Genomic DNA, 14,029 nt, shown 5'->3' on the forward strand with positions numbered 1-14,029 from the left:
CCATCTACAGAAGGCTTTTTTTTTTTAATTTTTAAAGAAAATCTCTTTATTGAAGTATACTGCATGTACAGAAAAGTGTATGCTTCATACGTGTATAGTATAACTCAATGAATTTTCACTAATAGGAACTCACTCGTGTAATCAGAACCCAGATTAAAAATAGAAAGTTACCAGACTACCTGGGTAGCTTTTAATTGTGCTTCATGGCTTACACACATATGAGAAAGAGTGCATGTTTATGTGTAAACAGAAACGCCCTTTTCACCTGCCAGGTGGGGTTGGGGTTGATGGCGGCGCCCCCTGCTGGCCAGGACACACTCACGTGCTGTTCGGCAGAGGTTGCCGGCAGGGGCCTGAGGGTGCCTTGTGTCACTTTAGATGCCCTGTGTGTCCTTGGAGCCTGAGGTTTACAGGTGATGCCCATGCTGAGGAGACGATTGTTGTCTTTAATTGGGGACTTTGAGAATAGGATACAAAGGAAGGAAGTCCTCCGTGTGATGGTGCTTGCCCTGAAGGCAGCACTCAGTCCGTCTGTGCATCGGACCCTATGGGTGGTGACACTGAGGGAACACACACGCCAAGGACCAGCATGGAGTGTGTGGTCCTATTTGTGAAAAGCAGAAGTAAACCCCTAGAGACATGCAGGTGCCCCTTGGGGAAGAAGGAGCCCCATTCTTACATTCCTGTGTTGGAATTATGCACAGGGCTGTGTTGCTTCCACTGCATGTGGAGGACAGGCGGGTGCATGTGCTGCTCCTCTGGTCCAGCCTGGGCCTCTGTGAGCTCCTGGGCGACAGTGAAACAAACAGCACAGTGGATGGTGAATGTCCAACTGTAGGAAAAGCAAATATTGATATCTTACACTAAGGCTGAAAGTAGTTTGGTTTTTTTGTTTTGATAAACATTCGAATGTGAGAAGTATCTGACTTAATCCTCATGGCACTCGCGGAGGGAGATGCTGTCATCTGTTCTGTGGCTGAGGGAACAAGCACAGCCAGGTAACTGCTCTGCAGGATCGGAAGCCCTCGTGCTGGTAAAAATGCTTGTTCTGACAGCCTGGCCTTCTTGGTGAACAGGGACCATCGCCTGAGGGTGGGGCTCAGGAGCTACATAGGGGAGGAAAGGGAGGAAACTTCCTTACTCTCATCATTGCTATGTGTGTTGTATTAGAAGTTAAGGCCTGTGGGAGTCTTAATGCCCTTCTTTTCTAGGCCTGGAGTTGATTATTCTAATCTTATGTTAGCAACAAAGAGGCAATTGTGGGCTTATCGTTTGTTCATTTATTCCCGTGGTTTGCTTTATTTTAATTACATTTCTAATGTATAAAATGGGACACTTTTTCACTAATTCAACAAGTGTGTACCGAGGCCCATCTCTGCATTTATCAGGGTCTCTTCTGGTGTCTGGATTATAGCGTGGAACCCTGAAGGCAAGGACTTTGTTCCAGTGGAGCTTGTATCCTATTGGGTGACAACAAGCAGAAATGGGGTAACATAGAGTCATGTGGCCAGAGTGAAATGAACAAGGCAGCAAGGGGAGGGTGCAGGGCGATCAGGAAACCCTTGGATAGGTGACTGAGGGGTTGAAGGGGGCCCCTGGGTAGTGAACGAGGGGAAGAACAGACAAGAGGCTGTGATGTGGGGTCTGACCCAGAGTGGGGTGGGGTCCCTGGAGCACTGAAGTGGAGGAAGGGCAGCACCCATGGGACCTCATGTGAGAAGGACCTCAAGAGAGACAGGGCTGTGCCTGAGGGCAGGAGAGTCAGAGGCTGGCTTTTTTCTGTCTTTGAACACCACATGCAGATCATGCTGTTTTAGAAACATCCTGGCTCCTGGCTGCAGACAGACCAGGGTGGGAACCTAAGAGAAGGGCTGGGCAGGAGATGTCCTCGGAGGTCGGCAGCAGGTGAAAGGCGGACCTGGGGTTGCTCTTCCTCGTGATGGGGCCATCCATGTCTTGTGGGTTAGCAGCTTTCCTGCCTGGCCTTCCCCACTCCAAGCCTGGGGCTTGTCTCCCAATCCTGAGCCTGTCTCAGACCCTGCCTGGTGCAGATTAAGTGGTGTTTGAGTCTTTTTTGAATCCGCTCTACCATTTTTTCCCCTGTTGGGTTGATCTAAATGAGGTACTAGTGTTTTTAACTCGTGCGACGACATCTCCTTTGTGGTATCACGCGTTAAGCAACTTGTAACACTTGAGATGAGGTTGAAGTGGGCTTCTCGCTGACTCTTCAACACAAGTCGAGGCTCCAGTATGTTTGGGGACACGTGGGCTCTGTCCCCTGCTGTGGGTCCTGCCGCTCGGCAGTCAGGTGCTGACAGTTGGCTTTTCTTTTTTAGGTGCACGTTCAGGTTTCCGAGCACAAACATCAAGATCACGTTCACTGCCCTGTCCAGCGAGAAGAGGGAGAAACAGGAGGCGCCCGAGTCCCCGGTGAAGCCTGTGCAGGCTCACATCTCGCCGCTGACCATCAACATTCCAGACACCATGGCCCACCTCATCAGCCCCCTCCCCTCCCCCACAGGAACCATCAGGTATACAGCAGCTCCCATAGGGCATGGGAGTCACCGTGGCGTCAGGGTGTGCGTGTGGACACGACACTGTCCACATTTCGGTCCTTGCCTCTTTTTTTGGGACATTCAGAAGCCGTTGTGCATCACAGCAGTGAGCAGCAGTGCATAGGGATGATGCCTTCCTTCCCAGGTGCTGAGCTGCATGGAGAGAGGGATGTTGAGGACACTTAGAATGTTGTTCAGTTTCTGAACACTGTTTGCTCTCGCCTTCTTGCCTGTGAAACACAGTTCCCAAATGTTCCTGGTTTTCACTTGTGGATTCTTTTATTTGAGTAAGTTTAGGCATAGATGATTTATGATATTGGTCTAAAGTGTGAGTCATGTTTTCAGTTGCATTTTGGTTTGATACCAAGAGTAGCTTGGTTTGTTACAACTTAATGTGAATTCTGATCACTTACAGTTTGGATTTCTGAGTTTGACCTCAGTAAGGTGACAAACTTGTGTCTGTCCTGGTGTCCCAAGAGTGTCAGGAAGTAGAGAATGGTGCCTTCAGGGCCTGCTCTTCACCACGGAATCCAGTGCAAGATGGTTACGATTGTGCTGAGCTTTCGGGGGCAGCAGCTGAGGGTCAGGTCAGGAATCGCCCAGGAGCTGCACATGAGACCCTGAGATAAGGCTCAGATGGTCAGTCCTCTTTTGTTCAGTCAGAAGAGTGGAGTATGTATGCAGACATCTTCTTCAGTGCGAGTAGTGTTAGAATTAGGTGCAGATGAACACACTTGCTTCTCTTGCGAGCCTAGCTCCTGCTGTCCACAGGGCCTGGCTGGGAGGCAGAGAAGACTTTGTTTGCCTTGTCCACTGTGGCTGACCCCACATGTAGCTGAGTGAGGAGGGCACAGGGGGAATACTGCAGCTCTGGGTTGTAGCTTTCAGACACTTCTGTTTCTTATCTTAAAAACCAGCATGGACAGAAAGGTATCCCTCTGGAAAGGCCTCTGGAGGGAGTGTCAGGTAGACTGGCTGGTCAGCTCCATGTGAGTGCAGCTGCTATTGGTCGGGCCCCTTCTCTGCCCCCTGCCATGGCTGCTCTGCCGAGGAAGCTGCCTCTGTCTCGCCCACTTGGTTGAATATGTCTCTGTGTGACTAGATGGATCAGGTAGTAAGTGTGGCAGTGAGTAGGCAAAAATCAGCACCTGCATGGCCAGATTTTTCTTCAGCATTGCATGAAAAGTGTGCAGAATTCACAGAGGAAGAGGAGAATGCCCCTGTTTACCCACATGGGATAGCGGCCCCCAGTGGGAACAGTAGACTTGGGGGTCAGGCCACTGATGCACTGCCCATGGGCGCTCAAGGAACCGGAGGTTGTTGGAAACTTCAGAGTTTGGATCAGCTCCTGACCCAACCTCTCCTCACCTCCTGGCATGTCTTCATCCTGTATTCCTTGCTCATCTTCACCCCACGGCCCTGCACCATTGTTGAGCAGCACAGTGTCTGCTGCTGAGATGACTCGTGGGGGAACCCACCACCACCCAGCCACCTGCCCCGCGTCGGCCCTTCTGAAACGTTAGCTGGTTTTAAAGTCAGAGCGAGAGCTCATGCCTGTGGTTCTGCCGTCTGTCTTGTCCCTCTCTCTCCAGTGCGTTGAGTTGTTCCTGGCACGCAGTAAACGCTTGTTTCGAGGGTGAGTGCATATACTGATGGTGCATTTTCTTGGCAGAGAGTCCAGTAGTGCTTCAGAGGGTACCAGGTAATAGAGTGTTGCTCCACCTTCTGGCCCATTCCTTTCTAGTTCAGTTTTCAGAGGTAACTACTGTTTCTTAAGTATTTTTTCCAGAAATTTTTTTAATGTTTTCAATACTTATTTTTTATCCAAAATACAAATGGGATCTAACCATATATACTGTTCTATAACTTACTGGATTTTTAAAGCAATCTTTTCTTGGCATCTTTCCATTTCAGTAACTTTTTCTATTCTGTAAAGTGTAATACTGTACAGAAAGGGGAGCATAAATTAAATACGTAACTTGGTGAATTTACAAATAAAGTGTCTTCTAATCAGCAAAGATCAAAAATCAAAACATTCTCAGTGTCATGGACCAGCCCTACCTCGTGGGGAAAAAAAAGTGCATATTTAAAAGTGGGTTTCTGTTTCTGATTTCTGTGTGTTTCCTGTGAGCCCCTCACAGCCTACCTGCATGTGTGTCTGTTTCTACCGCCTCCTTCCCTCTGTGTGTCCTGTCTTCAGCCTGGCTGCTATTCCCTTCTCTCCAAATTTCCCTTGACCTTTCTGGTATAGCTTGGAAGCCATTGTCCTTCTTGCTGCCTGTCCTCAATTGCTTGGTGGAGGGGGACGAGCAGAGTGGTGCTCTTTGCTCCTCTTCCAGGCTGAGCTCAAGAGCCGTCATGTATGGCTCTGTGTCCTTGGTAAGTTCCTAAGGCGATACGTGTGGAAGCAAATATCTGATTCCTTGGAGTGATCTTAAATTTCACAAAGATTAATGAGTCCATTTTTCCAGTGAATATGCTAAAGTTCTCTTACTTTTAAAATTTGTTTTCCTTGAAATAAGAGCCAGTTACTGAAATACAGTGTGAAGTATGTTCTATAATCGACTGATAGGAACAACCTTTTCTCGTCCACAGTGCTGCGAACTCCTGTCCTTCTAGCCCCCGGGGAGCAGGGTCTTCAGGGTACAAAATGGGCCGTGTGATACCATCTGACCTCAATTTAATGGCCGACAACTCACAGCCAGAAAACGAGAAGGAAGCTTCGGGTGGAGACAGCCCAAAGGTAAATAAATGTTTTATAACTTTGAAACAGAACCCAGGGCCTGTTGGGTAGCAGCTATCTTCACCTGCATGTCAAGGAACACCCTCCCCCCTCCAGGGCCTTTTGAGACGTTCCCGTCTGTGTGGATGCGGGATGATTGCTGAGCGTGTTCTCGGTGCTGGGCTCTCAGAGGTGCATTCTTTTGATCATTCAGCCCTGGGCCCTTCTCGGTGGCAGCTGTGGGCCCAGATGCTAAGAGCTTGAACCCTTGGTCCTCATGGGGTCAAGTGCCTGGTGTCCTAGGAGACTGTTCTTGGAGTTCAGTATTGCTGTCCCAAATGCTGAAGGTCGCACATGTGCATGTCTGAATGTGTGTGTACACACATATGCACACGAACACACACCTTGGGGAGGGAGGACACATCAGTCCCTTTTGGATGATAATTATTGGATGACCTATAGTAGGACCCTGCCTGTTTCTATTCTTTGACCCAGTAATGCCCCTTCTAGGACTTCATTTAAGGGAAATGGACAAAAATCTCAAACTAACGTTCAAACAAAACAGAAAATTGAAAACAACATAAGTGCCCCTATAAGAAGGAAGGTTAATTAAGTAAGGGGATCTTGCATGATACAGATACTGATATGAAAGTGCTCTTGATAGAACGCTAAGTGAAAAAAGAGAATAAAACCAGACATAGTGTTACTTTAAGTATGCATTTATGTCAGATGTGGTATATTCATGTAGTAGGACACGTGACACCATGGGAATGGACACGTCGTGGCTGTGCGCCATCTACGGCAGCCAGGAGCCTCTTGCACAGGGTGCTGGGCAGGCGCAGACACAGGGGCACTCTCTGTAGGATTCCATTCTTGTCCATTTCCTGGTTTAAAATCGGGCAAAACTAAATTATATTGTTTTCAGATGCATTCTTAGATGGTAAAACTTAAGTCACAGCTGGATTCTGATTCTGATTAGTACAGAATGTCAGGAAAAGTGATGGCCTTTCTGGGAAGTTGAAAGTGGGTGGGGGGGCGGGGCATGAGGAAGCTTCTGGGGTGTGGGCTGTGTTCTCTCTTGACCTAGCATTGGTTGTACTGTTGGTCATTTTATAGAAATTTGTTCTTGGCTTATACGAATATATTGTGGGCTTTCCTGTCTATTACAGGTTTTTTTTTTTTGTTTTAATGGAAATGTATAGAAGACAGATAAAAAAAAGAAATCCACACAGCAGCATAAGCACAGTGAGGAAGGCTTTATGCTTTTCCCTGGTAGGATTCCAGCTCAGTTGCTCCACCATCCCTGTCCTATAACTCGGGGTGAGCTCATTCAGCGGTTACACAGGGCAGTGCCTAACCCAAGTGCTCAGGAAATGTCAGCTATTTGAAAGTGAGGTGCTGGGTGATTCAGTCTCTCTGTGCAGAGAACATGCTCCAGCCAGCTGTCAGGACTAAGCTTAGCTTGTGCTGGTGAAGCCTGTGTTCCCTTCTTTGGCTCTTTACCTTCCTTCTTTGCCCATGCCACAGTCCTCTGCCTGTGTCTGCCTTTATCGTGTTTATCTCTAAACAATATCTAAATTGTTCATTTCTTAACCTCATATAAGGAGCATCATCTTGAATGTATTGTTTTGCAGTTTACTGTTAGCATTCAACATTATGTTTTGTTGATAAGTGTAGTTCACAGCCAGAGAGAGGTGCACCCTCTTCCCAGTGGGCTTGTGCATGTGTACGCGGTTCAGAGTCATCTCAGTGGCAGAGCCACGGTGTGTTTGGGTACACTGGGACCAGGAGTGCCAGCATCCTGCACTATGCATGGCAGCCCTCCACACCTGAGCAATGCCTGCCTGAATACCTTGGACCCTGGTGTGGGAACCTCGAGTCTGGCTCCTGGTACTCTTCGTCTGCTTGGGTTTTCTTACAAGAGGAGCTCCTTGATGGACTCTTGGAGGTTCTGAGTGGACATCACTCTCCTGCTTTGGTGTTCAGTGTTCTTGCACCGTCTCCTTGTGTGCATGAGAACCCCCACCAGGGCCTGGGAGATATGCCAGCTCACCCCACCCCTTGCCACCACTGGCCTGGCCCAGTTCTTCACCTGACCGTGAGATCAACATGATGAGCCTATGGTGTGGATCAGCGTGTGTCCTCTGCACTCTACTGAGGTCCAGAAATTCTACTGAGTGTTTCTCATTTTCTTGTTCTTTTTGTTTTTGCCCTTTGGACTTTTTCCTTATGTGGTTTTAATGTTCTTTTTTATACTGTTCTGTATGTCTTCATTTGTTTTCTCCAAATTTTCCAAGTGCTTTCCCATTATATTATATCTACCCCCTCCCCCCAACCCCCCACACACAGCCAAACTCAATCCCTGGGCAGTGACAATACAGAGTCCTAGCCACTGGACAGCCAGGGAATTCTCCCCATCATATATTACTTTTATAGGAAGGAAGACAAGTATTATCGTAGAAATGCTTAAAAATGTCAAGAATCCTGAACTTCGGTAAGTTTAGTAAAAATTTTGTTTACTTCAATACTCTTTTTTTTTTTTTTTAACTTTAATACAGGATGACTCAAAGCCACCTTATTCCTATGCACAATTAATCGTACAAGCGATTACAATGGCTCCTGATAAACAACTCACCCTAAATGGAATTTATACACACATCACAAAAAACTATCCCTACTACAGGACTGCAGACAAGGGCTGGCAGGTAAATCCTTTTCCGTTTGTTATTAAATGTTTCTATTACATGTCCTGAAGGTGCTGGTTGACAACTGAGAGGGGCATGGAGTGGCTGTGTATGTGGCTGGGGCATAGGTAACATGAGATGAATGAGGGTCTCTTGTGCTGAGGGAGGAGGAGTGTCAGAGGCCTGCTGCTGCCACGCTCTTTCTAACCTCCTTATTAGCACATAGTAGAAGGAATAGTAGTTCTGGAGGAAACCTCAGCCCTGTTTCTTAATGTCATGGTCTTCATGAATGGGAAAGGCATGGGTCGTTTGAGATGTTTCTCTTGGACCAGTGAGGGAGGGAGAGTTAAAAATCCTGCCCATCCTTTACTTTGGAGTTCTTCTGTCTTCCTCATTGACTTCTGATAACATACATAGCTTTTTGAAGTTTGCACAGAGATGGTTTTCAAACTGTTACTGAGGAACCCTTTCTTCAAAAGATGCCTCCTCTAGGTGTCCAGTATACAAAACATGAACACAGTGCTACTCAACTGGGGAGCCTACCTACTTGTTGACTTGTACTTACAGCCTATTTTTAGGCTGTCTGTGACTCTGGGTCTCCTCAGAGGACATTTGGAAATCCGTGCATAGTATTTCCATTGTTTAGCTTTTTAATTTAGTTTTTCAACCTCTGCATTGTATATGTTTTTCCTCCTTGTGTGTGTTTGTGTGTGTGTGTAGACATTTACTAGGCAGTTAGTAGAACCTCACTAATTCAGACAGTATGAGAAAGGGTAAGTTTGAAGTGTGGAATGGTAAAAGCATATCAAAAGAGAGAAGAAATATACATTTACAAATTTTGAATTCATTAAGTAATCAGGAATGGCCATGGAATTCCTTTGAGTCTTAATGAGTACATTTGTTGAACCATAACCACAATCAAGTAATACAACCAGGGGGTGGGGGGTAAGCCATTTTCTGTTTAATGGAGGGTGAAGACTTTTTCCTTCCATCTGCAGATGTATGTACATGTTATGATAAAAATCCTGACTATTTCTTTTGTAAAGGGTCTTTAGTCTGTAAAGGCTACAGGTACAAAATGAGACTCAGCCTACTCCTGGGCTGGAGCGTCTGTGCCCTGCCCGCCTTCTTGTTCACAGCCGGGTGGCATTTCCTAGTTGGCCAGGAAGGAAATGCTGGCTTGGGAAAAACACTTCCGTATTCAGCTACCTGTCAGGTCCTTTAAGATGATGTACAGAATCTGTAACAGTGAGGTTGTGCTTCTAAGAAAATGTCAAACAAAGCAGAGGCAGACAGCAGTCCGTGTCCATGGAACACAGCTTCCTGTGCACGGGCAGGTGAGGTCTCTCATAGTGTCCTGTCCAGCAGCTCGGTAGAGTTCCACGCAGCTCACTGTGTGTAGAATTTTGATAATTTGAAATGCCAGTGAGCTGGACTGTAATGGGAGTATTTCTGAAAAACCTGGCCAGACTTTCAACATTGTATTTTCCTTCTGGTTGTATTTCCTGTGCTTTGTAGCATCCATTTATGTGAGAACTGACACTGTGCATCACAAGGTTTTCTTGTTAAAGGCTGAAGAGCAACCTCTTCCTGGCCTTAGTCTCCTGGGGAGTGAGTCAGGTCAGGAGGGGCTGTGATCACAGAGAGGTGAGGCCCACTGAGGTGACCCCTAAGCACAGATTGCTGCTGGCTCCTAAATTGACTTCACTGCCTGCTTAGAACTGAGAGTTACAAACTGTCATTAACACTTTTTATTGAAACATCTTCTTTTCTGTCCAGATAAAGGTTCATAAGGATGACTGGTGCCTCTTGCCTATGAAAGGCTGCTCCTGAGACATTGAGCACTTGCTCCAGTTATTTTAGCGGGAAATGACTTTTTCTGCTCCAGCCTTCTTTAGTTTGTGGACGTGCACTCAGATTCCTGTCCTCAGCAGTCCTTGCTCTCCCCAGCAGACCAGCTTCTTGTGTCCTTTTCTGTGGTTGGACTCTCTGAGCTGCCCATCCTGAGGGACTGCACTTGGAGTCTCTACATGGAAGGCTCATTCCTATTCCCTCTCTCCTGGCTGAAAACAAAAGGAGTTTTGCAACCTTGTTTCATAAAAGACCCAGATCCTTTTTCTTTTAAGGAAAAAAAACCACCCAACTGTCAACCAAAACAGCACATTTTTCAAGTTGGGGTTTGCAGACTGCATCCTGCCACGCCCCATGGGTCGGAGGAGGCGGCAGTGCTGTGCTTCTTGGAGCTTGAATCCCTCCCTCTACCTCAGTTTCTAAGATGACGTGTGTGAACTCTTCCCACTATACCAATTCTGAGCACTTAATGGAAGTCCATAGCTCCTTACTTTATGTATTTTGCAGTCTACCTATGGCAAAGTTTTTCGATTAATCTGGAACAAATTTGACAGTAGAGCCCCTCAAAGGATCGGAGCTGGTTTCTGAGAGTAGAGGGAGTGACTTGTGCTCACCTGCACCCTACACATTGGACTCTCCTTTAGAAAGTTCTTCCCGTAAATTTCTTTACAAGTTCTTACTACACAGAATGCACACTGGCAAGTGCTCAGTGCTGAGTGGGGCTAACAGACACAAACTGCGTTCTGGGCAGGAAGGCTGGAAGCGCTCGGGGAGGGCAGTAAAGCAGGCACAAGTGACCAGCTCTCCGCCTTTCCCCTTCCTCAGCTGGGTTCTGGGAAGCACTCTCTACTGGGGAGAATTTGGAGAAAAGAGACTGTGCAAAGTATTGCAGATCCTTTCCTTCACATTTAGTTTCAAATAATAACCCACCTTTTCTCTGAATACTTCATAATAATCTGAGTCACTGGAATCAAATTAGTGTGGTCTTAATGTGTGGAGCTTGGTTTGATCAAATTACGAAGGCCTTTAATTACCTTAGAAATACAATTTCTGTATATGCGTCAAATATTTCTTAATACCTCTTCATATTCAATTCTCTTCATATTGTTGGCTGGAGAATCACAGGTGACCATTAATTGGGCTCATTTGTCTGTACGATTGTTGTCAGAGTGGAGGAGAATTTAGGCCCTCTTTTGATGGTGCAGACTGGGTTCAGAACAGAAAATAACAACTCCTTGACCTAAGAACTGACCATACAGCTTGTGGTGGTGTGGGGGGTAACAGCCGCCGTGTTGCTGACCCTGGTCCTGACCTTTGTCAGTGAGTAGAAGCCCTAGCGCCCCAGTCCCCTGAAGTAGCGTTTCCTGCCTTCAGATTCCCACTGTGCTAGCCTCCCTTTCTCCTCCTAACAACATGAATGTGAACCTACTTCACCCCAGTCAGTGCAGTTCCAGCCTTCACTGGGGACCAGCACCGCCCTTGTCATGTGTCGCCCAGCACTGCGGCTAGGCAGTCACTTCTGAGCTCCTGTGTGCCGGCTCCCTGTGGTGCAGTCCAGAACTCTGGACCCGCAAAGCCAGTTCACAGTGCGAGTGTCCTCCACTCTCATTTTCTGGGCTGGCTTTTCTCAGACTTTTTTCTTAGGATCTGCCTTCTACTCCATACTTGAAAGTGTCTGAGTGCAGATAGAGGATCGCCTTCTCTGTCTTGATGGGGACACCAATAATAAGATTCGATTTTCTGGAGGGATTGGTCGGTAGGTCTTGGCTGATTATCAGCCAGACCCTGTGATAAAATATCATAGCAAGTATCTTTGGTTATGGAAATATTCTAAATCTAATATAATACATCTCCTTATAAACAGTCTCACAAATCAGACACAGCCTAGCCTGTCCCTTCATCTTGCCAATGAGATGACTGATGTCCATAGGCATTGGTGGTTTGCTGTGGCCTGTGACTGGTGTGGTTCTTGAATAGTCCCTAAGATTGGTTGCAAAGTAGTATTTGACTTATTTGGATTTCTGAACCACCTCTGGCAATTCAGAATTTCAGGTTATGGCTGGCAGTTCTATGAGAAAGTTAATTGGAGAACTTAGAAATAATTTTTTGATAACCCAGAATTTTAGTTTGAATTGAAATTATAATAATTTATTTTTAATTTAAACACTACTGTAAGTGCACAAAATGATCTGAATGCATGACTTCCATCCAGCTTTTCCTGAGTTTTTGGAGATCTCCAATTTGGGTGCAGCAGGGAAGTCTCCTCAAGTCATGCATAAACTGTGAGCTGAGTTTTTGTAATAGGAAGAAGAATGGACTTAGGAATTGAGAAAGTTTCTCCATGTGCTTCACGAGATTATTTTGAGGATCAAAGTATATGGAAGTTCTTTGACTGGAAGATGGTGTCAATAATATTTCTTAAACTTGAGCTCATTTTTTTTCTCCTTTGCTGGTTTGCCAAATATCTTATAGCAGATTAATTCGTTTTAAAAGCTGTGATGGAGTCTATAAATTAATTTTATACTGATAAAAAAATCATTTTAAAGGAGTAGCTGTTCTCAACACTGTTCGTTTCCAAAAGGAGAGAGGTCACAGTGATAGCCCTTGATTTCCTACCTGGTAAAAAGGTAGAAGTTGATGCTTTTCCCATTGGAAGTAACCTCTTTTCGTGTGGTATAGATTTCTCACCCCTTCTCCATGCCCCAGTTCCCTTCCTTGCCTCCCGGTGCCCACCCTGCCGTGCCGTTCACAGTGCCCCAACTCCTTGTCCATTCCTCTGTAGAAGCCACCTGGCAGCCTCTGAGTGGTCATGCCCCGCAGTTCCTCCTGCATTTTGGGGAGGGCCGGTTTCTTCCAGCGCAGAGCTACAGGACCTTTTCAGGGCACTAAAACTGGGGCACATTTTTATTTCTCAGCAAAGAAATATATGAATTCTACGTATTTTTTTATGTTTCATAGAATTCAATTCGCCACAATCTCTCTCTGAATCGTTATTTCATCAAAGTACCACGTTCCCAGGAAGAACCAGGCAAAGGCTCATTCTGGAGGATAGATCCTGCCTCTGAAAGCAAATTAATAGAGCAGGCTTTTAGGAAAAGACGGCCTAGGGGCGTGCCTTGCTTTAGAACCCCTCTGGGACCGCTCTCGTCTAGGTAAGGAAAAAAGACAAACAAAAAGACCTCACTTAATGGTCAGTGAATTTACCTTTGATGTATTGGTAAATTTTCCTTTTGAAAATGAAGGAATTACCAAATGCATTATGATTAAATGTTGGGCTGGGGATTTGGGAAAAAAAGAAGTGTTGGATACCTCTCATATATTTTTGTTACTAGTGCTAAAACAATTCAGATTATTAAGTTTTATTTAAATTGTATTCCTATGTAGCATTGTTGCTTCATTGAATGCATATTGTCAGTATGATGAGTCGGCAGTATAACGATGCCATGTTGATAGTTTCTTCCTTTTCCTTGGCATGTGAGAAGCTCTTTAAAGCTACATCTTTGCTGTTTCATTTTTAGCTTCATTAATAGTTACTCTGCGTTTTTAAATGAAAAAAGACATGACTATAATGTAAGTCTTGAGACCCAGCCAGCTCCACTTGCAGGCTGCTGGCTCTTGCTGCCTGGCTGTGGGTGGGAGCTGCTTAGGGAGGCAGCCAGTCCCGCCCCACGCTGTGTGGCCCATGCTGGGTGTGGAGCAGCAGCGTCCTACACACGGTGGCTCTGTCCCAGCCATGCCAGCCTTTTTGAGTGTCTGTCTCGGGTCACAGGCGTCACACAGAAAGTAAGACTTAAGAACTTTAATTGGTTGGCAGAAGACAAATGACACCCCTTTTTGCAATATACGCTTACTAAAAACAACAGGGCAGCTTTATGAATGCTTTATCGTAAAAATCCACTGTCTTCTTTTTGGTCGTACAGAAGTGCTCCAGCCTCTCCCAATCATGCTGGAGTGCTGTCTGCTCACTCCAGTGGTGCCCAGACCCCTGAGAGCCTGTCCCGGGAAGGTTCACCAGCCCCTCTGGAGCCTGAGCCTGGTGCCTCACAGCCCAAACTTGCTGTCATCCAGGAGGCGCGGTTTGCCCAGAGTGCACCAGGTAAGATGTGCAGAGGGCAGGTGTGGTGGGAGAGGGGTGGGTCAGATGAACGTGTGAGCCAGAGGCCTTGGAGCCTTTGAACCTTGTGCCTGATAGGCTCTGAAAAGTTAACTGTACTGTG

At 46.3% G+C, this 14,029-nt stretch overlaps 1 protein-coding gene across 1 annotated transcript in view; it reads left to right on the forward strand.

The window, feature by feature from the left end:
- The window catches only part of FOXK2 (forkhead box K2), a 50,593-nt gene that overhangs the window by 21,447 nt on the left and 15,117 nt on the right, over positions 1–14,029 (forward strand). Inside the window, exons 2-6 of the mRNA XM_065908768.1 lie at positions 2,337–2,531; positions 5,151–5,298; positions 7,836–7,982; positions 12,771–12,964; positions 13,733–13,908. Of these exons, the coding sequence (XP_065764840.1) occupies positions 2,337–2,531; positions 5,151–5,298; positions 7,836–7,982; positions 12,771–12,964; positions 13,733–13,908 (860 nt within the window). The remainder of the gene's footprint in view (positions 1–2,336; positions 2,532–5,150; positions 5,299–7,835; positions 7,983–12,770; positions 12,965–13,732; positions 13,909–14,029) is intronic.

This window comes from Muntiacus reevesi, chromosome 18 (genome assembly GCF_963930625.1).
Source record: "Muntiacus reevesi chromosome 18, mMunRee1.1, whole genome shotgun sequence".
Lineage (NCBI taxonomy): Eukaryota > Metazoa > Chordata > Mammalia > Artiodactyla > Cervidae > Muntiacus > Muntiacus reevesi.